The 27,417-nt window shown below is 43.7% G+C and overlaps 1 protein-coding gene across 2 annotated transcripts in view; it reads right to left on the bottom strand.

Moving 5' to 3' along the window:
• Positions 1-27,417, bottom strand: part of LOC120024546 (mitochondrial peptide methionine sulfoxide reductase-like) — a 99,980-nt gene extending 72,563 nt beyond the window's left edge. For both annotated transcript variants that reach the window (XM_038968828.1, XM_038968829.1), the window contains exon 1: positions 27,230-27,417. In XM_038968828.1, the coding sequence (XP_038824756.1) occupies positions 27,230-27,365 (136 nt within the window). In that variant the 5' untranslated portion in view covers positions 27,366-27,417. The remainder of the gene's footprint in view (positions 1-27,229) is intronic.

Here is a 27,417-nt window from a genome sequence, read left to right on the forward strand (position 1 = left end):
ATGGAGCTCCAGATCCAGACCACAACGTGAGGCAGAGAGGAAGGACAGATGATTGAACATGCCACATACAGTACAGTTGTGGCCAAAAGTTTTGAGAATGACACAAATATTAATTTCCACAAAGTCTGCTGCTTCAGTGTCTTTAAATATTTTTGTCAGATGTTACTATGGAATACTGAAGTATAATTTTAAGCATTTCATAAGTGTCAAAGGCTTTTATTGACAATTACATGAAGTTGATGCAAAGAGTCAATATTTGCAGTGTTGACCCCTTCTTTTTCAAGACCTCTGCAATCCGCCCTGGGATGCTGTTAATTAACTTCTGGGCCACATCCTGACTGATGGCAGCCCATTCTTGCATAATCAATGCTTGGAGTTTGTCAGAATTTGTGGGATTTTGTTTGTACACCCACCTCTTAAGGATTGACCACAAGTTCTCAATGGGATTAAGGTCTGGGGAGTTTCCTGGCCAGGGACCCAAAATATCGATGTTTTGTTCCCCGAGCCACTTAGTTATCAATTTTGCCTTATGGCAAGGTGCTCCATCATGCTGGAAAAGGCCGTGTTTGTCACCAAACTGTTCCTGGATGGTTGGGAGAAGTTGCTCTCGGAGGATGTGTTGGTACCATTCTTTATTCATGGCTGTGTTCTTAGGCAAAATTGTGAGTGAGCCCACTCCCTTGGCTGAGAAGCAACCCCACACATGAATGGTCTCAGGATGCTTTACTGTTGGCGCTCACCTTGTCTTCTCCGGACAAGCTTTTTTCCGGATGCCCCAAACAATCGGAAAGAGGATTCATCAGAGAAAATGACTTTATCCCAGTCCTCAGCAGTCCAATCCTGTACCTTTTGCAGCATATCAGTCTGTCCCTGGTGTTTTTCCTGGAGAGAAGTGGCTTCTTTGCTGCCCTTCTTGACACCAGGCCATCCTCCAAAAGTCTTCACCTCACTGTGCGTGTAGATGCACTCACACCTGCCTGCTGCCATTCCTGAGCAAGCTCTGTACTGGTGGTGCCCCGATCCCGCAGCTGAATCAACTTTAGGAGACGGTCCTGGCGCTTGCTGGACTTTCTTGAGCACCCTGAAGCCTTCTTCACAACAATTGAACCACTCTCCTTGAAGTTCTTGATGATCTGATAAATGGTTGATTTAGGTGCAATCTTACTGGCAGCAATATCCTTGCCTGTGAAGCCCTTTTTGTGCAAAGCAATGATGACGGCACGTGTTTCCTTGCAGGTAACCATGGTTGACAGAGGAAGAACAATGATTGCAAGCACCCCCCTCCTTTTGAAGCTTCCGGTATGTTATTCAAACTCAATCAGCATGACAGAGTGATCTCCAGCCTTGTTCTTGTCAACACTCACACCTGTGTTAACGAGAGAATCACTGACATGATGTCAGCTGGTCCTTTTGTGGCAGGGCTGAAATGCAGTGGATTTTTTTTGTTGAGATTCAGTTCATTTGCATGGCAAAGAAGGACTTTGCAGTTAATTGCAATTCCTCTGATCACTCTTCATAACATTCTGGAGTATATGCAAATTGCCATCATACAAACTGAGGCAGCAGACTTTGGGAAAATTAATATTTGTGTCATTCTCAAAACTTTTGGCCACGACTGTACACAGTATTCAGACGCCTACTAGCTGTCACACTTGGAGGAAGTGAGAAGGGTGTAATTGCGGCCTGCAATTCGGGGCGTTCTTGCATGTGGGCATTTCTGCATCCAGTACAGCAGGTGGCGTTAATGCACGTTAACGTTGGATGCCAGCCGCCCACAGAAGAAGGGGCAGGAGCGACAACGGTAGCTAGCTAGCTGTGCACTGGTACACAGTGTTCCTCTTCCCGGCCTGTCGGGCACTGTTTTCCCATAGTACTGTTAAATACGCCTGGTGTTTGGCAGGTGCCAGTGAAGGACACTGTGTGCTAGCTTAGCCAGCTAGTCCAGTATACAGCAGGTGGGAGGCGGGGATGACACCATCTGCTAGCTAGCTAACTAGCATGCTAGCTAGCCAGTACAGAGTGTCCCTAACTAGCAAGCTAGCTAGTTAGCTAACACAAGGTGTCGCCCCAGCCTCCTGCCTGCTGTGCTAGTGGGAGGCGGGGATGACATTGTCCTGTCGGGCATAATTTTTTCCGGTACGCGAGAGGCTGGAACCTCTGGTACGTGGGCATTCCTGCACATGCACATTGCACACTATTAGAGAAAGTAGTAGCTTTAAGGGAACGACGCATCACTACAATGCATTACAATGGAAAGGCTTGTTTGGGTATGAAGAGTGGGTAGGACAGGGAAGGGTGTGTGGTGGTAAGGGGGGTTTGAGGAATGGGTTAGGGAAAGATGGAAGGATGGGGGAGTGGAGAGTGTGGCAGGGAAGGAAGCATGGGACATAGACCATTCCTCCTGACTCCTGTTCATGACTGACTCAATGCAGAAAGGAGAGACTGACTCGGTGTCCTGCCTCTCATTCAACATTCATGATAGCCTCTCTCTGGCTGTGCTGATGCTGTACTGGGCTGAATGCTGCTCTCCCTCCCTGCATCTTAATCCACACTGAGCTCCCCTCTCCCTGGGACACTGAGCTAGCTCTTCCCATCTCCCTGGCCTAGTTTAGGCTGCTGCCACTGGGCTGCTCTGAGGGCTGTTTGGAGGGTCAGTGCTAATCGCTGGTTTACATATGTCCCGTCCAGTGGCATCACAGCGCTGCAGCTAACAGGGGAGGAGAGCATTCAGCTGGGCCCTGTCCCAACGCAGCGCAGTCCCCTCTCTCCCTCTCTCCACTCAACGACCAGCTGCCAGGGACAGAACCTGAATTTGAATAACGCCTGCAGTGTGTGTGTGTGTGTGTGTGTGTGTGTGTGTGTGTGTGTGTGTGTGTGTGTGTGTGTGTGTGTGTGTGTGTGTGTGTGTGTACTGGATATGGAACAGGGACAGGGGATGTTATAAAAATTGGTGACATGGAGCAAGAGAGAACGAACAAGAGAGAGATCCGCATTGGATCAAAAGTAATTATTCACAACAGGAGGCTGCAGAGTTAATTCAACCAATCAGAGCAAAGGTGGGGGATGGGAAGAGAGAGAGAGACTGAGGGAGAGGGAGAGAGAGAGGGAAATACGGAGGGAGAGAGAAACCATGTTTAAAGGAATCACTTCAAAGCTACACTTCTTCTAGCCTTTCGTTACATAGCACACTCCAGAAAGACCATCCTATAAATTAAAACGGTAATGACCATGGGTAAAACACCCTGACCTCTGCATTCAGGATGTTAACAGTGCAGTCATAGCAGGTTAATGAGGAAGTGGTGATTCCACACCAGGAGCTAACTTTATTACACCGATCAGTTCTAAAATGGCTGACATTTCACCAGTGCTTTTGTCCTGGACATAATACTAATGTCTTCACTGCTAGCATAACAAGTCAGGTCAATTGTCTGAGGGGAAGCTCTCTATGCGTCTGCTCTAGGAATATGTAACTGCTTTCCAGTCACCAACATACATATGAAGTGACAGAATATTGACATTATGTACTGACATTGAAAGACAACACGGGCTGGCACTAAGTGATCCATGTGTGTACGTGCATGTGCATCATATGAGTGTGTACATGCACGCCGCATGTGTGGCTGCATATGCATGTTCGTATGCATGTACAGTACCAGTCAAAAGTTTGGATTCACCTACTCATTCAATGGTTTTTCTATATTTTTACTATTTTGTACATTGTAAAATAATAGTGAAGACGTCAAAACTATGAAATAACACATAATGAATCATGTAGTAATCAAAATAGTGTTTAACAAATCAAAATATATTTTATATTTGAGATTCTCCAAAGTAGCCACCCTTTGCCTTGATGACAGCATTGTACACTCTTGGCATTCTCTAAACCAGCTTCATGCGGTAGTCACCTGGAATGCTTTTCAACTAACAGGTGTCCCCTGTTAAAAGTTAATTTGTGGAATTTCTTTCCTTCTTAATGCGTTTGAGCCAATCAGTTGTGTTGTGACAAGGTAGGGTTGGTATACAGAGGATAGCCCTATTTGGTAAAAGACCAAGGCTGCGGTTCAAACTCATAAAAAACACACCCTCGTCCACTTACCCTCGCCTTATGCCCTTGGGGGAATCCCCGTCACCATCTTGGAGGGTGGTGCAAATGATTAGCCAAGCAAGGGAAGTTTGCAACGTAAGCCCCTCAGCCCACGTTTTTAGAAGAGTTTGCGAGTGTACAATTATGTTCACTTCGGGGCCTGAAACTCCACATAATTCAATTTGCGACGATTGTACATCCGCTAAGAAAAGTCCACCAAAAATTAAAACCTCGACATCAATATGGAGTCAACATACAAGTGTAAGTAAAAACAAATGTAAATAAGTTAGAAATTGTGCTACTAATGCACATGACGGCACAAACACGTCTCGTAAAAGTAATGATGTTTTTGTTTGGTTAGCTTATGGAAATTGTAGAAATAAAACATTTTTCTTCTTGAGAAGTTCCAGCTAAGCAGGCTAATGTTAGATAGCTAATTAATTTGCTAGCTATCATACAGTAGGCGTATATTAATAATTATATATTTAATGTAAGTACACATGCAATCATAACTGACTACAGTGCATATGGAGCACCCATAAGCTACCGGTGGCTGAAAAGACAATCATTGCGGGATGAACGAGTGACGAATTTCCGGGCAAGGGCGGTCCATCGGAAGGCACAGTGTCCACTGGGCCTCCCGAGTGGCGCAGTGATCTAAGGCACTGCATTGCAGAGATTCTGGGTTCGAGTCCAGGCTCTGTCGCAGCCTGCCGCGACAGGCAGACCCATGGGGCGGCGCACAATTGGCCTAGTGTCGTCCGGGTTAGGGAAGGGTTTGGCTGGCAGGGATGTCCTTGTCCCATCGCGCACTAGCGACTCCTGTGGAGGGCCGGGTGCAGTGCACGCTGACATGGTCGCCAGGTGTACGGTGTTTCCTCCGACACATTGGTGCGGCTGGCCTCCAGGTTAAGTGGGAATTGTGCCGTGCGGCATGGTTGGGTTGTGTTTCGGAGGAGATCAGCTTTAATAGTGCAGATAGATTTAATTTAGATACATTTCAGATATATGCAGATATAGATACATTTCCAATCCCCTATATATTTTTTGGGGTAAACATATATATTTATATATATACACACACACCAACATATATAGTATATATAAATATACATACATACATACAAATACATAAACTCAGCAAAAAAAGAAACGTCCTCTCACTGTCAACTGCATTTATTTTCAGCAAACTTAAATAAATATTTGTATGAACATAACAAGATTCAACAACTGAGACATAAACTGAACAAGTTCCACAGACATGTGACTAACAGAAATTGAATATTGTGTCACTGAACAAAGTGGGGTCAAAATCAAAAGTAACAGTCAGTATCTGGTGTGGCCACCAGCTGCATTAAGTACTGCAGTGCATCTCCTCCTCAGGGACTGCACCAGATTTGCCAGTTCTTGCTGTGATATGTTACCCTACTCTTCCACCAAGGCACCTGCAAGTTCCCGGACATTTCTGAGGGAAATGGCCCTAGCCCTCACCCTCCGATCCAACAGGTCCCAGACGTGCTCAATGGAATTGAGATCCGGGCTCTTCGCTGGCCATGGCAGAACACTGACATTCCTGTCTTGCAGGAAATCATGTACAGAACGAGTAGTATGGCTGGTGGCACTGTCATGCTGGAGGGTCATGTCAGTATGAGCCTGCAGGAAGGGTACCACATAAGGGAGGAGGATGTCTTCCCTGTAACACACAGCGTTGAGATTGCTTGCAATGACAAGCTCAGTCTGATGATGCTGTGACACACCGCCCCAGACCATGACAGACCCTCCACCTCCAAATCGAGTCAGTAGAAAGGCCTCTTTAGTGTCCTAAGTTTTCATAACTGTGGCCTTAATTGCCTACCGTCTGTAAGCTGTTAGTGTCTTAACGACCGTTCCACAGGTGCATATACATAAAATTGCGCCGGATCAGAAGCCAGACGTTTTACGTGCCCGCAACCGATTGTTTTTTGTTTGTTTATAACTTATTTTTTTACTAATTTTGTATATAATGTTGCTGCTACCGTCTCTTATGACCGAAAATAACTTATAGACATCAGGACTGCAATTACTCACCAAGGACTAGCAGAATCCTTTTTCTTCTTTCACGACTCTGACGAGCCCGAGGCGGAGGATATACGGCTTCTTCGGGAACAGTCCCCGACCCCCGTGATCTGCGTGAAGAGGAGGTGGAGAAAGAGAGGCCGGAGAGCGGGCTGCCTTCTGAGAATTCGGAGGCGATCAAATAAACCCCCACTTCCCTCAATTCTGCTAGCAAACATGCAATCTTTGGACAATAAAATCAATGAGTTACGGGGAAGATGAAACTACTAACGGGACATTAAAAACTGTAACATCTTATGATTCACAGAGTCGTGGCTGAACGACGACAATATCAACATACACCTGGCTGGTTATACGATGTACCGGCAGGATAGAAAAGCGACGTCTGGTAAGACAAGGGGCAGTGGACTATGTATTTTTGTAAATAACAGCTGGTGCACTATATCTAAGGAAGTCTCGAGCTATTGCTCGCCTGAGGTTGAATATATCATGATAAGCTGTAGACCACACTATCTACAGAGAGAGTTCTCATATATATTCAACGTAGCTGTTTACATACCACCTCAGTCAGAGACTGGCACTAAGATAGCATTGAATGAGCTGTATTCCACCATAAGCAAACAAGAAAACGCTCACCCAGAGGCGGCGCTCCTAGTAGCCGGGGACTTTAATGCAGGGAAACTTAAATTAGTTTTACCAAATCTCTATCAGCATTTTAAATGTGCAACCAGAGGGAAAAGAACTGTGGACCAACTATACTCCACACACAGAGACGCATACAAAGCACTCCCTCGCCCTCCTTTTGGAAAATATGACCAAATTTCCATCCTCCTGATTCCTGCTTACAAGCAAAAATGAAAGCAGGAAGCACCAGTGACTAGATCAATAAAAAAAGTAGTCAGATGAAGCAGATGCTAAGCTACCGGACTGTTTTGCTAGCACAGACTGGAATATGTTTCGTGATTCCTCCAATGGCATTGAGGAGTACACCACATCTGTCATTGTCTTCATCAATAAGTGCATCGATGACGTCGTCTACATTGTGACCGTACGTACATACCCCAACCAGAAGCCATCGATTACAGGCAGCATCCGCACTGAGCTAAAGGCTAGAGCTGCCACTTTCAAGGAGCGGGACTCTAACCCGGAAGCTTATAAGAAATCCCGCTATGCCCTCCGACAAACCATCAAACAGGCAAACCGTCAATACAGGACTAAAATCGAGTCATACTACACCAGCTGCCCTGTGACACAAGCCTACCAGACGAGCTAAACTACTTCTATGCTCGCTTCGAGGCAAATAACACTGAAACATGCATGAGAGCACCAGCTGTACCGGAAGACTGTGTGATCACGCTCTCCGCAGCCGATATGAGTAAGACCTTTAGACAGGTCAACATTCAGGCCTAAGGGCCAGACGGATTACCAGGACATGTACTGCAAGCATACGCTGACCAACTAGCAAGTGTCTTCACTGACATTTTCAACCTCTCCCTGTCATAGTCTGTAATATCAACATGTTTCAAGCAGACCACCATAGTGCCTGTGCCCAAGAACACTAAGGTAACCTGCCTAAATGACTACCGACCCGTAGAACTCACGTCTGTAGACGGATTACCAGGACGGGTACTGCGAGCATGCGCTGACCAACTGTCAAGTGTCTTCATTGATATTTTCAACCTCTCCCTGTCTGAGTCTGAAATACCACCATTGTCCCTGTTCCCAAGAACACTAAGGTAACCTGCCTAAATGACTACCGACCCGTAGCACTCACATCTGTAGTCATGAAGTGCTTTGAAAGCCTGGTCATGGCTCACATCAACACCATCATCCCAGAAACCCTAGACCCACTCCCATTTGCATACCGCCCCAACAGATCCACAGATGCAACCTGTATTGCACTCCACACTGCCCTTTCCCAGCTGGACAAAAGGAACACCTATGTGAGAATGCTATTCATTGACTACAGCTCAGCATTCAACACCACAGTGCCCTCAAAGCTCATCAATAAGCTAAGGACTCTGAGACTAAACACCTCCCTCTGCAACTGGATCCTGGACTTCCTGACGGGCCGCCCCGTGTGGTAAGGGTAGGTAACAACACATCTGCCCTGCTGATCCTCAACACAGGGGCCCCTCAGGGGTGCGTGCTCAGTCCCCTCCTGTACTCCCTGTTCACTCATGACTGCACAGCCAGGCACGACTCCAATACCATCATCATTTGCCGATGACACAACAGTGTCACCGACAACAACGAGACAGCCTATAGGGAGGAGGTCAGAGACCTGGCCATGTGGTGCCAGGACAACAACCTCTCCCTCAACGTGATCAAGACAAAGGAGATGATTGTGGACTACAGGGAAAAGAGGACCGAGCACGCCCCCATTCTCATCGACGGAGCTGCAGTGGAGCAGGTTGAGAGCTTCAAGTTCCTTGTTCCAACAAACTAGAATGGTCCAAGCACACCAAGACAGTCGTGAAGCAGGCACGACAAAACCTATTGCCCCTCAGGAGACTGAAAAGATTTGGCATGGGTCCTCAGATCCTCAAAATGTTCTACAGCTGCACCATCGAGAGCATCCAGACTGGTTGCATCACTGCCTGGTATGGCAACTGCTCGGCCTCCAATCGCAAGGCACTTGATTGTATTTTTGGGTAGAGCAGACATTTCCATGTATTTGTGTTAGCTGCATGTGTGACATAACTCCACCAGTCCTATTTCTGATATAATTTACAAAGTTAATTTTTTAATATATATTTTTTAAAAGGTCAAGGTTTTTTTATCAATTAGTATATTTGAGTTTAACCACAATATTATTTATTTGTTCTGTCTTTTCTGCTGGATTAAACTGAAATTGCAACCAACTTTCTATGGCGTGTTAAAAAATAATGATATTTTGGAGATTATTTTGTTTTCGAATTACCAAAAGTGAGCGGTTGTAATCTGAATAAAGGGAAAAGGCCATTCTGTAACATGGGGTGAGACATTCATACTAATTTGCTAGAGAAGCAGTTCAGATTTAAGTATAACTTTTGTATGACTGATGCCTTTAGTGATACGTCTAATGCTTTAATATTTAATCATTTCTGCCCTCCGATTTCATATTCATTATATTAATAGGCCCTTTTAATTTTGTCTGGCTTGCCATTCCAAATAAAATGGAATATTTTTTGCTCATATAATTGAAAAAAAAAGGTTGCTAGGTGTAGGCAAAACCATAAGCAAATAGGTAAACTGTGATATGACTAAAAAGAGTTAATCAGGGTGATTTTTCCACAAATAGATCTTATCTATTTTTGCTAACTTTCTATAAAAATGTATTGGAGTGAGATTGAAACGAAAACATATGCTTAAAGTACTTAACGTCCTCTTTCAAAATATAGTTTGGTGAATCATGCCTGACTCCATCATTTGTAACAAGTTTCAAGAAAAAAAAATTGGTTGCATTTCTATGTTGAAGATTTAAAAATAATTTGGTGCATTTTTCCCCATATTCCATCCAGTTCACTTTATTTTTATAATATATTACACTGGATCTTTCTTGAATAAGCTCCTCCATTTCTTTTTCCTCTAACTTATTCTGTGCCTCTCTTTTTCCTCTAACTTATTCTGTGCCTCTATGGTACAGTTTTTATTGCTATCTATCTGTACTATTAGTCCTTCCATTTCCTTTGTTAATATGGACTCTATTTACCTAAATTGCTTTTGTTTTAGAGATGAGTACTGAATTGCATGGCCTCTAAAGGCACATTTAAAAGTGTCCCATACAATAAGGGGATCTGCTGTACCTATGTTATGTCTGAAAAAGTCAGTTAAAATTCTTCTGCCCTAGTTAAAAACAAGTTATCATCCAATAGACTTTGATTACATTTCCAATATCCTTGCCCAGGTGGAAATTCTGTAAGAGTAATATATATGCCAATTATGTGATGATCCGACCGCATTCTGTCCCCTATCAACACTTTTTAAACTTTTGGTGCCAGAGAGAATGGTATAAGAATGTAATCAAGACGACTAGCTTGATTGAGCTTCCGCCATGTACATCTCACTAGGTCAGGGTATTTAAGCCTCCGTATATACACTAGTTCCAATATATCCATGACATTTGGGATTTCCTTAAGTGCCTGAGGGTGATAGTTTGTAGTGTGATTTCCTTTACGGTCCATAGAGGTATTTAAAACCGTATTATAATCTCCCACCATAATAATAGAGTCTTGTGTTTTCAAATGTTCAAAGAAGCGTTATTTGGACCTTATAGGTTAATGAGCCATATCTGTTTATGGCCCAATAAACATATTTAAAATCATCCATCTACCTTGAGGATCTGTTTGGACAATTTGCACATTTGGATCAAAATGACTGTTAATTAATATGAGCACACCTTTTGAGTTTCTTTGCCCATGGGAGAAATATACTTTGCCCCCCTAGTCCTTTTTCCACACAACTTTATCTAAAGTTGTTGAATGAGTTTCCTGTAAACAATAGATATTATATTCCTTCTCTTTTACCCAGGTAAATACTGATCGTCTTTTCTTATTATCTGCTAAGCCATTACAATTATAGCTGGCTATACTTATTTCACCATTTACCATAATGAGATACAAGTTTCAAATCTATTTATCATAATATATGTTTATAAACTTACCATTAAAAAGTACCATAGTGATTGAGTGTCCATATAGCTATACCATGATATTTGCATTGCTACTACGTAAACCTCCAATTGTTCCCCACTATTCCACCCGCTGAAACTCCTCCCCATCCCAAGTTGGGTTGTCATCCCAGTGACCGGCAGAACCCCCCTGTTCCCCTGGATCCCAAGGCCCCCGAGAGACCGGGACCCATCCTTCGAAAAGAACACACAGTGCCACCACAGAACAGAAGCAGATCAGCCGACCAAAAGCATTTCCATCACCCTCACCTTGTATATAGCTATTAAAAAAATATCTTACTTTCCATAATGAACTATTAATATTTGTAATAATGTAGGTAGTTCATGCAAAGGATTGTTACCTCTTACCAGGATTGCCATTATAAAAGTTACATTTTGGCAAGAAATTATTATTTCAGCAAACAATTAGTGTGATTCATCCTGTATTGTCCCTAACATCTTTATTCCCTAGCAACAGTTGTGGGATACACACACACACACACACACACACACACACACACACACACACACACACACACACACACACACACACACACACACACACACACACACACACACACACACACACACACACACACACACGCACACTCAACCCCTTTCCCCCACAAACAACCATAAGCTCAGATGCTCAACAGTTGTTACATCCCAGAGCCCAACTCAAGAAAGGACTTGCTTTACGAATTCATATACGGTTGCAGCTGTATAAGAAATTGAGCAAAAACTGGCAAAAATGGGAAGATTTGATTAACCATTGTCAAGTCCTAGGTGATGGGAGATCAGATACACCCCCTTCCCCTGAAACACACACACGCTGGTCCCCCGTTGCGACCATATTCCCAAGCATCTCTGTGCAGTCAGACCTTTGATTATTTTGTGCCACCAGGGCCACAATAATATGTCCCCTCTCTGAATGTCCAAGTGTGACCCCCTCCCCATGGGTTACTGCAGCTAGTGTTGCCGGCACTACCACTTGAAAAGAAAAGGAGAGCCGCACACTCTAGCTCAGATGCAATAATTGAATAACCTAATATCCAACGTTTCGACAGACAAGCTGTCTTCATCAGGGTATAATGACGCCACTGCCTGGGTGGGGGCACCCCACCGGAATCCCCACCGGCTAGGTACAAGGTCGTCATGGTTCTCATTAGCAGCTTTGAGAATTTCCTTGTATATTATACTCTCCCATAATATACAAGTAGAGAGTTAACAGCCTCAGAAATCAGCAATTAACTGCACCTCAGAACTACAACTTCGATGTTGCTAATGAACTGAGCCACGTACAGGACCACTACATACTGGCGTAGCTGAAACTCCTGCAAAGCGGGGGGGGGGGGCACGTGCTCTGGGGGCCCATGCGCCTGTCATCTCACACCTATGTCTAAATTGTTTCAATAAATAATTGACAGTAACCTGTCACACCCTGATCTGTTTAACCTGTCTTTGTGCTTGTCTCCACACCCCACCAGGTGTCTCCCATCTCCCCTCATTATTCCCTGTGTATTTATACCTGCGTTTTCTGTTTGTCTGTTGCCAGTTCGTCTTGTCCTGTCAAGTCCTACCAGCGTGTACCCGTGTTTCCTGTGCTCTAGTTTTTGTTTTTCCCAGTTCTGACCTTTCTACCTGTCCTGATCCTGCCTGCCTTCCTGTACCTGCCTGACTCTGATTTGGATTCCGACTCTTTGCCTGCCTAGACTTAACTTTTGCCTGCCCCTTGTACTATAATAAACCCTGAGACTCGTACTATCCGCCTCCTGTGTCTGCATCTGGGTCTTAGCCTGAGCCTTGATAGTAACTCACCTAGTCAGGACTGTCTAATTGTAGTAAAATGAAGCCTGTTTCTTTGTGATGTCTGTCCTCGGATATGGAGAGCTGTGAAAGCCTGTCTGCAGACGAAGAGGTCCCAGTGAATGTTCAAAGGGGTTGCTGGCACATCCTTGTATGGAATGGGTTGTATGTGTACTTGTATACAACAATACAGTTAAAAGTCACACACAATGTAGGCTACAAAAGTATTACAACTGTAGCAGGCAAATCCTTCTCCTGGAGGTCTGCTGGGTTTGCAGGCTTCTGTTCCAGCCCAGCACTAACACACTTGATTCAACTTATCAAACCTAATGAGTTGATAATAATGTGTATTATTGCTGGGCTGGAATAGAAGTCTGCTCACCCAGTAGATCTGGGAGTGGAGCAAGGTTGGCCACCTCTGGAATTGACTTTTTAGTTCACCCGAAATTAAGCTTTAGTAATAATAGCCTAATTACTAAAACGGGTAACATTTACAAACGAGTTAGCTTATTTGTGCATTTTGAAATTAAATGCTGATTCATTGAAGTGGTTATAAAGATGTTTCAAGATTAACTAGTGTCAATGTTCATGAATCACAGATCACAATTCTGCACTAAAAAAGGTGTGAAGGGGATCTGTCTCTAACTTGTCTGAGTTTTTGTGTTGCTTCTGCAAATGAACATCACCTTTTTGTCCAGTTGTGAGCTCTCCAATCTGTTTCAATTGATTTTCACTGTCTCAGGATATCATCCATGTGAATCCATGTAGCAGCTCATCATAATGACATGCATCACTAACGCAGCCACAGGCCTACTGTACGGTGGCATTAGTGGCCTTATGGGCATGTGCGATGCGTCCCTTGTCATTGTACATCTGAAGCAGAAAATAGCTAAACTCACACATCATTTCCATGTTGTTGAGCTAGCTATATGTTCTCAACTTAACATGATAAAGGTAGATAATGTAAATGAGGCTATCCATAAGCCAGATTTTCTACATTAATTTTCTGACATATGAAATAGTTTAGTGCAAATCCAACCCTTGTATTCTAGGTACAGTACCACACATGAAAATAAGGAGCTGACAATTTGTAGGTTAATTAGAAATGTCAAAAAGGAAAGTAATGGGGCATGGGAGCGTTGTAATTCTACCTTGTTCATTTGCTGAGAATGATTTTAGAATACAGAGACAAAATCAGAAGGTATGGAGGAGGATTGCAGAGATTGTGTTGATGGTGGGTGAAGAGAGATTTGCACAACAATGGTTTACAACTCAAAGCCACAATTTCCTTTATGCAAAGTACCCATTCATTTTACCTGTAGGCCTATGTGTTTTACAGGAAGTGAGCTATAATCCTCAATGTCATGACACAGGTATAATGAAAGAGCCATAAGATATGACAATCATTACATTAAGATACCATAATCCAATTGGTAGCATATCACATGGGAAATTCATGCTTAGTGTTTCATTCACAATGTTATAATGTGTGTTCCTGGTGATTTATATCCTTTGGTGGGCAAATTTACAATTTAATTTAGTCAACACATTCACAAATGGTGGCTTTGATCACAGTTTTGAGGTTTAGATTGAGGTTCATGGCTAGGTAGCAGCATATGTAAACATTGTTGTCCAAATCTCTCTTTACCCACCATCAACACAATCTTTGCAATCCTCCTCCATGCCATTGACCTTCTGATTTTGTCTCTGTATTCTTGCAAAGCAACATCATATGGAATTGGAAAACCAGACACAGCAATGATTGTTGTCTATCCTACATATTTTGGGGGGTTTTCTAGCCCGGGAACTAATGACAGTTTCATGAAGGGAAGATTTTCAAGCAAACATCTGCTCCTCCCCTGATTGGTTAACGCAGCGGTGGCCAAGTGTAATTTGCATAAAGTAGAGCAGAGCTTAACTATTTCTACAGCTCCGCCAGTAGGTTTCTCGCCGCTCACCTTCCCACAATCCCCTGTGCATTGCTCCGTGTGCCCCTGTTGAAAATGAATGGGGGCGGAACTTTGTCTGACGAATTCGGAAGTGGTGAAAACGATACGTAATTAGCCTATTTTTATAATTAGCCTATTTCTAACGGGGCGATGGCAGCCCGCCTCGGCCTCTTTACTTAATTGACTATCAGGTTAAAAAAAGGTAGGTGAATCAGGTCGGACTCAGATGGAGAGTGAGTGTGATGGCCTGCCGGACCAATGGTGGAAGCAGAAGCATTGTGCGATTCTCTTGGCGTGAGTACAGTTGGTGAGAATGAGTGGACGATGGTGAAGAACAGTGGAGTAGAAAGGGCTAAAGTTGGAAATGAACAGCAGTTTATGGTTGGAGAGCGATTCACGAGCAAGGATAGTTTTTTGGGTGACCCGTTTGCGGTCTCGAAGATGGCGATGGACGAATTGGGTATAGGGGAATCTGTCAGAGTGACCTGGAGCGGTTTGATGATGTTTTCGTGTGTGTCAAAAGTGCAAAAATGAGAAAGCTCTGTGGCTCTACAAGATGTCGACAAAGGATGTGGAAAGCTATGATTTTCAGAGTAGGGCACCGGTTAAAGGTGTCATCTCTGGTGTCTTGTTGGACATAGACGCTGTGTGGTTCAGGGATAACATTCCAGGAGTGGTAGACGCACGTCGCTTGAATCGAATGATAGGTTTTACTGTCGTTTGAGGAAGTGGTTCTCCCGAATTACATTAAACTTGGGTATGTGAGATGTGCAGTGAGACCATATGTACAGAAGCCACTGTAGTGTTACAATTGTAAAAAGTTTGGACACGTGGCAAGTGTTTGTCGAAGGAATAAATATGTAGCAGTTGAAGAGTCAGATGAAGAATGTTGTTGTAATTGTGATGGGAATCACGTTCCCGAGTTCCCAGAATGCTCTGTAAGGATGAAGGAGGTGGCAGTAGCAGGATCAGGGCCATCCAACAGGTCTCCCATGTGGAGGAAGTGAAAATCGCTGAAGGACTAAGTAGAGATGAGATGATAGTGGATGTCCCACAGTCTGCAGTGAATGCCGTGCAGGAGAAGGATTCCCACACACTAACAGTGAAGAAGGTGGACTTTGTTGTGTTTATACCGCAAGTGATAAATTGCACTAGTCAAACAATTTTATTTTTGGGGGTTTGTTTTTGTTTTTGTTTTTGGTAATTAGTATGAATTTATTAATCCAAAACCTATTTGGAAACATTAGGCTTAACATGAGAAAATGACAACCAAATAAAAATAATCATGCATCCATTAATTAAAGCAAAGCTATAGGCTACTGCAGCACCAGCACCCAATCATCTGACAGCCTATCGATAGGTAGCAAAGTAGACGCCGCAATTTCAGAACCATGAACAGCGATCGGTAGTATATACAGTTGAAGTCAGAAGTTTACATACACCTTAGCCAAATACATTTCAACTCAGTTTTTCACAACTACTGACATTTAATCCTAGTAAAAATTCACTGTCTTAGGTCAGTTAGGATCAACACATTATTTTAAGAATGTGAAATGTCAGAATAATACAGATTTTTTTTTATTTCAGCTTTCATTTCTTTCATCACATTCCCAGTGGGTCAGAAGTTTACATACACTCAATTAGTATTTGGTAGCATTGCCTTTGAATTGTTTAAATTCGGTCAAACGTTTCGGGTAGCCTTCCACAGCTTCCCACAATAAGTTGGGTGAATTTTGGCCCATTCCTCCTGACAGAGCTGGTGTAACTGAGTAAGGTTTGTAGGCCTCCTTGCTCGCACACGCTTTTTCAGTTCTGCCCACAAATTTTCTATAGGATTGAGGTCAGGGCTTTGCGATGGCCACTCCAATACCTTGACTTTGTTGTCCTTAAGCCATTTTGCCACAACTTTGTCTTGAGATGTTGCTTCAATATATCCACATAATTTTCTTTCATTATGATGCCATCTATTTTGTGAAGTGCACCAGTCCCTCCTGCAGCAAAGCACCCCCACAACATGATGCTGCCACCCCCGTGCTTCACGGTTGGGATGGTGTTCTTCGGCTTGCAAGCGTCCCCCTTTTTCATCCAAACATAATGATGGTCATTATGGCCAAACAGTTCTATTTTTGTTTCATCAGACCAGAGTACATTTCTCCAAAAAGTACGATCTTTGTGCTCATGTGCAGTTGTAAACTGTAGTCTGGCTTTTTTATGGCGGTTTTGGAGCAGTGGCTTCTTCCTTGCTGAGCGGCCTTTCAGGTTATGTCGGTATAGGACTCGTTTTACTGTGGATATAGATACTTTTGTACCTTTTTCTCCAGCATCTTCACAAGGTCCTTTGCTGTTGTTCCGGGATTGATTTGCACTTTTTGCACCAAAGAACGTTCATCTCTAGGAGACAGAACGCGTCTCCTTCCTGAGCGGTATGATGGCTGCGTGGTCCCATGGTGTTTATACTTGCGTACTATTGTTTGTACAGATGAACGTGGTACCTTCAGGCGTTTGGAAATTGCTCCCAAGGATGAAACAGACTTGTGAAAGTCTACAAATTTTTTTTTTTAGGCCTTGGCTGATAAATGTTGATTTTCCCATGATGTAGAGCAAAGAGGCACTGAGTTTGAAGGTAGGCCTTGAAATACAATCTAGAGGAAAAATAAACGCACACCTATTTAGGCGAGGTGCTGGCTAGCGGAGTGGAAAACTTGACAATAAAGGAGAGCCGCACACTCTAAGAGCTCAGATGCAAAAATGTAATGTCTTTGAAATACATCCACAGGTACACCTCCAATTGACTCAAATAATCAGAAGCTTCTAAAGCCATGACTTCATTTTCTGGATTTTTCCAAGCTGTTTAAAGGCACAGTCAACTTAGTGTATGTTAACTTCTGACCCACTGGAATTGTGATACAGTGAATTATAAGTGAAATAATCTGTCTGTAAACAATTGTTGGAAAAATTACTTGTGTCATGCACAAAGTAGATGTCCTAACAGACTTGTCAAAACTATAGTTTGTTGACAAGAAATTTGTGGAGTGTATGTAAACTTCCGACTTTTTAGGGGGGGGGGGGGGGGGGGGGGGGCAAACTCAGACTTCGAGGAGGTCCAGAGGAACTGTTCTATGCCATTGTCACTACAATACAGAAGTTTCAATACTGTAAAATACAATACACGATATGTAGTTCACTACTCCAACACTGAAGACTGGCTGCGTTACAAGTGTTACCAGTTTGGAGTTTTGAACTAAGAGTTTTGAAAATTCACCACACACTAATTAAGAACAAATTGTGATTTACAATGATGGCCTGTTGTGTGTGTGTGTGTGTTTCATAGTGATAGCAAGGAGGGCTGCTCTGCTCCTTCATCTCCCACTTATGTGTCAACATCAAACATGGTCTCTCTCTCCAGCTCCTTCTAGGTCTATGGGCGGATTGAGCTCACACATAAAAGGAAGTTTTTCTTCCCCAGAGGTAGAAACACTGGAAACAAAAACAGTGCAGGACTCAGGACACAATACATCTTTAATTCTGTCAGTTCTTTGTTCAGGTGTTGTGTATTTCTTCCAAAGGGTGGGGAGAGGAGAGGGAGCTCATTCCTTCCTGTGTATCCTAGTTGTAGTGATCCTCTCAGTCTGTGAAGGCCAAATCCAATCTTTTGTGTCATTCTAACCTTCTGAACCTCCTCCCCAGGGGTGTAAACTGACAATCCAAATACATTTAAGAGCAACGCTCCACTATACTAGTGTCACGCCCTGACCATAGTAAGCTGTTTATTCTCTGTGTTGGTTGGGGCGTGATAGTGACTAGGGTGGGTCATCTAGGTGTTTTGTAATTCTATGTTGGCCTGGTATGGTTCCCAATCAGAGGCAGCTGTTTATCGTTGTCTCTGATTGGGGATCATATTTAGGTAGCCATTTCCCCATTTCTATTCATGGGATCTTGTCTATGTTTAGTTACCTGTCAGCACTATTTGTATAGCTACACGTTTCGTTCGTTGATTTTGTTGTTTTTTGTTCAGTGTTCATTCATTAAAAGAGAATGTACGCATACCACGCAGCGCCTTGGTCCATTCCATACGATGATCGTGACAACTAGATTATAGAAATCAATGAAAGAGAACACTTTGATAAACCTCACGTGGAACGTGTGCTTTCGGAGACGTGACAATACTTCAAAAATGTGTATAACAAATATATGCATATTTTGTGACAAAGATCACAACATTCGTACTAACAGCAACTACTGTATATCCCCTCTTGCAATGAGATAACCAGTTAAGAGTTATCGCAATATCATTTCAAATGGGGAAATGTAGGTTAGTTACCATAACATGACATGCCCACCCACATACTGTAACATCAGCTTCATCTGACTCCATACCTCAGAATATATGACAGAACACAGGATTTAACTGCTTAATGGAAACCCTTCACAGTCAGCAGCAACAGCAGAACTACAGCAATAGAGGAGGTCTGGGTCACAGGTCAACAGCCACATATTCAACCAGCTTCCGCGCCATTGCATCAAAGCTTCGCTCTGTTCTAAGAGGATACAAAACAGAGTAGTGAGGTTACACAGGAAGCCACCAACCGTATGTGTAATGGCAATCCATTATGCAATCAAGAGAAGTTACGCAACGAGGGTAACGAAGGGTTAATCAGCCATCATGCCACTCCATCAAGCAATGTCACAGAAATGCCTCCACACATGGCAACAGCACAGCATCCGTTGCTATCGGAGCCCTGGAATGAGTGCATGGGCTGAGAAGGGGAGAGAGGTGTGTGTGTGTGTGTTTGTGTTTGTATGAGGGTTTTAACACAGGCCAGCCTAATGGCATCTCACCAACAGTGGGCTAAGCTCACACTGAAACCTCCAGCACTCACGCCCACTAACAACCAGAGTAGATGTCAGGTACGTTATGCAAAATAACTATCATGAGAGAGAGAGAGAGAGACAGAATGAGGAGAGACAGAGAAAGAGGGGTGTAGAGATAGAGAGGGATAAAGGAGAAAAATAGAGAAAGAATGAGGAGAGAGAGGATTTGAGAGAGGGGGAGAGAGAAAAGCCACTGAGCTATAATGGAAGATTATCCTACTATCTCCGGGGTCTTGTGTGGCTCAGTTGGTAGAGCATGGCGCTTGCAACACAAAGGTTGTGGGTTCGATACCCACAGGGGACCATTTATGCACTCACAACTGTAAATTGCTGTAGATAAGAATCTGCTGAATGACTCAAATGTAATTAAACAAAGGACCAGGAAGTGGTGCTGATTTGTTCTTTACCCAACCAGATGGTCTCTTGGGAAAAGATGCTGAGCTCAGTTGGTAGAGCATGGCACTTGCAACACTAAGGTTGTGGGTTTGATTCCCACGGGGGACCAGTACGAGAGAAAAAAAAGGTATGAAAATGTATGTACTCATTACTGTAAGTCGCTCTGGATAAGAGCATCGGCTACATGACTAAAATGCTAATGTAGAAAAAATTGAAACCTCCAGCAATTCAATTTAATTTCAGATCCGTTTCCTTAGCTGGCTGTGGTTCAGCCAATTAATATAGGGCAAATATGATAACTAAGAACCATATTTCTGTGTAATCCCACTCAGTAATGAGATGAGCCAGGTCACATAAATATCTCTCACAGTAACACACTAATGAATACAGAGCTGGGGCCCTCAGAATATCCTTCCTCCAATTTGTTTTTAAGAGACTTTTTAAAGATTTATGAGAATCGTAGAACATCATTAGCATTATCATGACATAATTAATCTGATTAATAACTCCCACCTGGTGGGTTTGAGGTTAATGAATGAATCTTTAATTTGTTACATCTAATCTTCCATTTAATTAAAGTTGTGTGCCCAGGGCTAATATAACGATTCTTGATTACCATCAACTGTTTTCAGATCGGGGTAGTCATAGCGTGACAAGCTAATGAATTGTCATCCTATAACACTTCCACCTCGGTTTCAGATACATGGGGTAGGCAACCTGACTCACTAAATTATTCATAGATTTACCCTTTTTTGCTTGGTGTTAAGCGATGACAACATGCCTATTTTGTAGGAGTGTAGACACAGACAGTCACTTTAACTCCAATCTAGTCAGACAGAAAATGTACAGAAATTGGTCCCAGATGGGTTTAACCCAACATGCGACCGGTACACCACAACAGTGTGTGGTTTGCCATTAAGAGCAGAAGAAGTCACAGTTTGGAATCATAAAACTGGGTTTCTAAGCATTTAAACAACTGGATCTAGACTGAAAGACAAGATAACAATAACTAAGAGACATCTTAAACTGAGTTTATACTCAGAGGATGGCAAACTGTGGTTGAGAGAGATAAACCTCAGTGAATGACAGGTAATCTAAGTTCTCTGAGGTGCAAGCCGTGCCAATTTTGTCTGTGGGGTTATCAGTGTCAGTGTAAACAAGGGACACTCATGGTGAAATCCCATGCATGTCACCAGAGTCTACGCTGGCATTAGCCAGGATCATTACTCAGCATGTGACAAATTAAGACATATCTTGGCACAACAGAGGCTGATAAGCCTTTAAAACTCACTTAACAGGCATGATAAACCCTGCAATATTGCTCACGGGCAACCCGAGTACTCATTCTCTGTCACTGGAGGCCCTGGGTTGAAGATTTGTGCTGTGTTTGCCGGGGAAGTTTCTCTGGATTAAAGTCGAAAGGGCAGAGAGAGAGAGAGATACACTGCTGGATGACAGTGACCTGTGAAGATGAGAGCTTTGTGAATAATTCATAGACAGGCGAAGTCGGCCATGCATGCATGGGTGGACTAGGGTAAAGCCAACCTTGGAGAAATCGGAGAGCTTCCTCCTCCACTACGCCATTGCCCTCCACATGAGTGGGCACTGGAGGCTGGAGCAGAGCCTCAGTCCAACCATGACCATCAGACGCAGTCACTCACAAACCCAACAATCAGTCCCGCTATCTGAAGACTTCAGGTTCTTCTAACAAGTCAAACTTTTCTCAAGTTCACTGCCCTTCTTCAGTTACTTGTGACACTTTCATAACGGTCGAGACTTGAGACAGGACAGAATCATGAAGCTATTGTCTTACGTTCTCTTTAAAACGGGAAGCGTTAAATAGAAAAGTAGTCATAACTCTGCTAAGCAGGGGGAGTAGCTAGCTAGCCAAGCTTAAAGCCAAATGCTAGTAGTGCTTGTAGACAAGGCCCCCAAGTTCAGGCCTAACTTCCTACCCTGAACCTCCTTTAAAAGACTGACGTCGTGTTTCAGGTTACTTGGGTCCAAAAGGAAGACCCTCGGGAGCAGAGAGCCGTGTGTAAATGCATCAGCAGGTCTACGTCTTCCCCTCCCATCCCTCCTCATACTCTCAGAGCTGGAGACTGAGGCCCTCACCCCTGCATTAACCTGGACTTCTGATCAGGAGGAGAGAACAGCAGCACTCCAACACTAAACAGAATTTCCATCAACCTTTAGTTCCAAACCCATTTACAGAATCGAAATCTAAAAGGACAATTAGGGACTTCTTAATCGCCATTATCTTGATTCTGTGATACTAGAATTTGGATAATTGTGATTCATTAATGCATCATCTGTACAGTAATAGCCACAGCTAAATGAGCTGGCCATTCATTTTCATTAACTTGAATGAAAATGGACTATAAAAACACAACACTGCTGCCTGCTTTCTGTTGTCCATAATTTGAAGCTAAATATAAGGACAAGTAATGATCAAATCACCTCCAACACGACAGAGAGGCAAAATATGATGTTTCCACAACAAACGTTCATAATTATGAGAGCCACCATCACAGTACACCTGCTAACTCCACCTGCTATCAGCGCAAACACATCTGGCAGAGTGTAATTTGCCTTGGCAGCGATTCAATATAAACCTTGAGGGGAACATTTCTTACTTTTCTATTAGCCTTTCCCTGCAGTTATTAATCAAGTGCCAGACACAAATCAGAAGCCATCATGCACAGCGCTTCCTAAGGATGACCGAGGGGGAGATGGCACTGCTGTGCCTGTGACAGACAACGGGAGGGGGGATATCAGCCACACGGTGGAGATGAGAAAAGCCACTGGTTCCGGAGACTGGGAGACCACTCTCTCTGCAGGGGCTGTGGCCAGTATGAAAATCAGCAGCGAGGACGTTGATCGTGGGAAAGCGGTAGAATGGTAGGCACACCGGGTCCTCTAGGGAGGGATGGATGATCCTTCAGGAGACGTTTTAAGTCATCCCTGACAATCCCCAGCCTCCGTTAAGTGCCTTTCCTTTTTCATATAGCAGGAAAACAGTGCTAGACTTGTGAAGTGTCCCGGGGACAACAACACAGCTGGTAAGTAAGGAACACCTATGGTTTCTTTATGGTCTAACGGGAGAGGAAGTAGACATCTTAATCTGTAGAAAACAGATATAACGTATAACTTACCTTACACAGTACCACACTCTCATTGTGAAGCTGAAAATTCATTGTATTGAAGAAACCTTACATATTAGAAGAAAACCAGTCAGGCCTGTAGAACTCTCTTTCAACTGAGAGTAGGCAGCTTGGAGAAACTGCACTACTAGTTCAGTGCCTCACACAGACTACTGTAGATCCACTGGCCTCAGATCTCAAATCCAAATGCTGGAGAATCTCAGTCCTTTGCAGGCGAGATATCTTCAAATGTACTTCAGTTCGTCCAACTGCGAGACACAATGGAACTCTAAAGCTTGGTCAAAGAGCACTTGGCCTGAGTAACCAGTTGCTGTTGTTTCGCTGTAAACCCCTCTCACAAAGAGGACAACTTAGTGACAACAGAGGCAGATCCTAGAGGTGCATTGAAGTCAGTGATTTTTACGATCACAAAACTTTGGAAGGTGAAATCTACTCCCAGTGATGTACGGATGGCGACTTAAGGTTTGATCTATGGGAAGGGAAAAAACTTTTTTCTTGACAGTTGCTTGGCCACAACAGTTCTGGCAGTCCTTCATGGATAAAATCCAGGTCCACTTTTGAGAGTCCTTTTGTGTTCATAACATATCCAGAAAAGACAGATGCGGCAGCTTCATTCGCTTGGAAATTACAAAGAAAGATTGAGTTGAAATGACATGGTCATCTCTTGGCTCAAGTAACCTCCTCCAGTCACGAAAATAAGCATTGTGTGGCTCTGCTGGAATTAGAACATATTTTTGGTGACTATGCTTGTGCCCCATTCACCCTCTGCGTCCTCAAATGTTTCAAAGTAGTTTTCTCGACTTGTTTTCTTGTTTGGTTTAGTTTTTTCGCGTTGAAGCATAGTTCCTACACCCTGGGTATTTTTGATTTCCTTAGCGCAAAGCTGAGCAAACAGACAAAGGGAGCTGCGATAGAACCCTGCCAAGTCTTGCCTGGCTTTTTTCTCTTCCCCTCCTCTCCCTCTCTCTCGACATGGCAACCTTCCCGAGATGCCTTGGCGGGGTTCCAATATGTCTGTCTGAGTACCCCCCAAACACCCACCCTCCCCCCGAAATAAAACCGTTGATTTGGGCAAATTGATCAAAACGAATCTCAGATTAATTTCTGAGCTACGCCATTCGACCACTTCCTTCATCTCTGGCATCTCCCCTCTCCCGCCCCCCACCCAGATGCACACAGACACGTGTGGTACTTGGAATCCTTGCCAGCCAATACCTCCCAATGCCTACCCACACACCCCCTTAACCTCTCCATACCCCCACCACAGCCCATTCCCCTCTCCCCTCTCCTTCCCACCCTCACCCAAGCAAGTCACGCAGGGAGTTCCTCCATCTCTCTCTCGATGAGACTCCCCAAAAATGTCTCTGGGATGTCTTTACAAGACCTGAAGCAGCTTCGCTTTTTCAATGCCGGGGTAGTCTATTCACCATGTGCCAAGGCACAGCATCTCCCGCCATTCTGAGGGGGCACCTCAGTGCCCACATCGCTGGTGCCAACTCACCACTGCCTGCCTCCATGTTCACACCATCCAGTAGCACATAGCCTCAACCCCCAGCCCACGCTGCCTAGCATGGTGGAATTTGGACTGGCAGATGCAGGAGTGATCCTATAGGGAATAAATAAGACGCACAGCAAAACAGAGGCTGTTGATTGGCTGTCAATTTCTCTTAAAGCCATTTTGCTACTTTATTAATTCATGGCTTTCCCCGGCAGTTTGGGATATTAGATTAAAATGGATTTTAAACCATGTAGCTCGTAGACTACAATAAATGTTTACATAAGGTAAAATCGTAAGATCTTCTTATATCCATTAACTGACTAGAGGTGATGCAGCAGGTTTTTTATTTAGTGAGGTGGAGGTAATATATATGTGCTGACTTACACCTTGCAACAATGCAACGGATTATTCCTGATTATGAAAGAAAACTGAAAACACAATCTACAACAAACAGTCCAAGTCCATCAGTATCCCTATCTATTCTAGAAGAGGACTGTGGATGGATGGTACAGCATACACCTTACACAATCACATCATTTGGAATGACCACATAAATCAAGATTGACCCCTATTCTATTTCACTGGAAGCTGCTCTACACAGAACTAGAGCCATCTGTGATCTGCAAAATATAAAATACGCAGTCACATGCCTGTCAGCATCTACTGGGATTTGGATGAATTTCACCATGTCCATAAGTAAATAACCATTTCACTGTCCATAAAATGCATAACAGATACCATGGCTACTCTCTTATCCAGGACATCATAATCCTGCAGGGCAATAAATGAATCCACTTCATTCTGTCTCTGACCCTTCGTTCCTCTTTCCTCACTGTTCCAACGCCCCATCATGTGTGACCTTCAGAGGGCTAGCAGCAACATCAGGATGCCTTAACAGAGCGAGCAGAGCCACGTGCAGTGGTGTGGTGCCTGTCTGTGTAGCTGTGCGTGCGTCTCCTGGCAACCTGCCAGCCCCGTGGTGCAGTGATGTTGCCATAGGGCTGGGACTGGGGAGGGAGACCAGGGCTGTATGGGGCTGGTAATCAGACCACTGCAGTCCTGCAGGGTGGATCCCTTCCCTGCACGGTCACGCTTCATGCCATTGCACACAGTTCCCATGTGAGCCGCATCTCAAGCAGCCTTCAGCCAGGCCTTTTACCTTTTACTTGCCCTCTCTCTTACACACACACACACACACACACACACTTATTTGGGGCAATTCTGAAGAAAAGTGAAATGCAGTTTACGATTTGACAGTATAACTAGGTGTTGTGTTAGACATCCACTCAGATGGGGCCTGTTCTGAGAAAACCGTAGGACCCCAGACAATTACTGTTATGATTTTCCCATCCTATGGTGACAGGAACCAAGCAACACAAGGTACTGCAATTGTTTTTTCTCTCTTGCCTTTTCCTTGCGATCGATGTTTGATGTCATGCGGCGAGCTCCTAGTGCTCTCTCTCTTTGCCTACAGTGCAAAAGCTAGTAGGCTACATGTTTTCATTCTCATCACTGCAGACCGCACCCCTCTAACCTTCAAATGTTATGTAACTCAACTTGTGTCAGCCATTCCCCTCAAACTGAAAGTTTTGCCTTTTTCCATCCTCTGAGAGTCAGACAAGAAATACAATTAATCTTTAATCTAAATGGAGTGTTGGAGACAGCATCTTTCTTTAGACATAAATAAAGGTCACATAAATAAAAAATTAACTAAGTCAGTTAAGAACAAATTCTTATTTACAATGATGGCCTACCCCGGCCGAACCCGGGCCAAATGTGCACTGCCCTATGGGACTCCCAATCACGGCCGGATGTGATACAGCCTGGATTCTAACCAGGAACTGTAGTGACACCTCTTGCACTGAGATAGTGCCTTAGACCGCTGTGCCACTCGGGAGCCCCTGAAAACATTATTTTTTGCACCACTGACTTTAAACTAGCACAAATTCCCCCAAACGAGTCAAGTTCTTGCCAGTTGGATAGAATGCATATTCAATCACTTTAAGGGCAGTGAGATCCAATAGAAATATCCTTGGTATAAGGCCTACATAATTGCAGGATTAACAGTAATATGCACTACAATTTTCCAGCCTTTATTATTATTATTATTTCTATTTATTTATTTATTTTTACAAATGATTAGCTTTGGAACAGGTTGCCTTAATCAGAGGTGTGTGTGTGTGTGTGTGTGTGTGTGTGTGTGTGTGTGTGTGTGTGTGTGTGTGTGTGTGTGTGTGTGTGTGTGTGTGTGTGTGAACTGTACAGAGAGAGGGAGAAATAGAGAGAGACTAGTCTACATTAGGGTCGTCCCTACCCTAAACCCTAACCATTTTAAATGTCAACTTCAATGGGGTAGGAACGTCCCAAGGAACCCGGATTGCACGGACCTTTCTTGAACAGTTTAATAGCAGCGAGATGTGAATATACGCATGCGCAATATGGAGGTTTCAGTGACAAAACAAAGCCTCTGCAGCGCTTCAAAGTCATAGCAGGGCAGAAGTGTAGTCAATTCGTGCAACACATTAGTATGTCGGCTACACAGTCGTACGACAAGTGCTTGTTGATATAAATAGCTTGTTGATATAAATATCAACTGTACACGCTTTGTGTTTTCAATGTTTACATAATTAGGCCAACTTACAGTTCCTACGGGTGTTTTGCTAAGCAACTAGGTAATTAGGCTAGCTACTATAGGCTATAGCTACCGAGCCTAGGACACCATGCGACAGACACACACAGGGAAAGTCATCCTACCTGATACTTTTAAACTTTCACTTCTCCCGGGTAGAGCGGTCTCTGGAGTCGGCATCTGTGTTTTGGAAGAGATATCTCCCATTCTACTGTGGGTAAAATGACGCCAAATCAAACGGAGTCGAGTCGTTACGACCATTGAGCTCAGCGGTTGCAGTCGTGCGGACACAAACTAGCCGAGCCTTCTTACT

This window comes from Salvelinus namaycush, chromosome 29 (assembly GCF_016432855.1).
Source record: "Salvelinus namaycush isolate Seneca chromosome 29, SaNama_1.0, whole genome shotgun sequence".
NCBI lineage: Eukaryota > Metazoa > Chordata > Actinopteri > Salmoniformes > Salmonidae > Salvelinus > Salvelinus namaycush.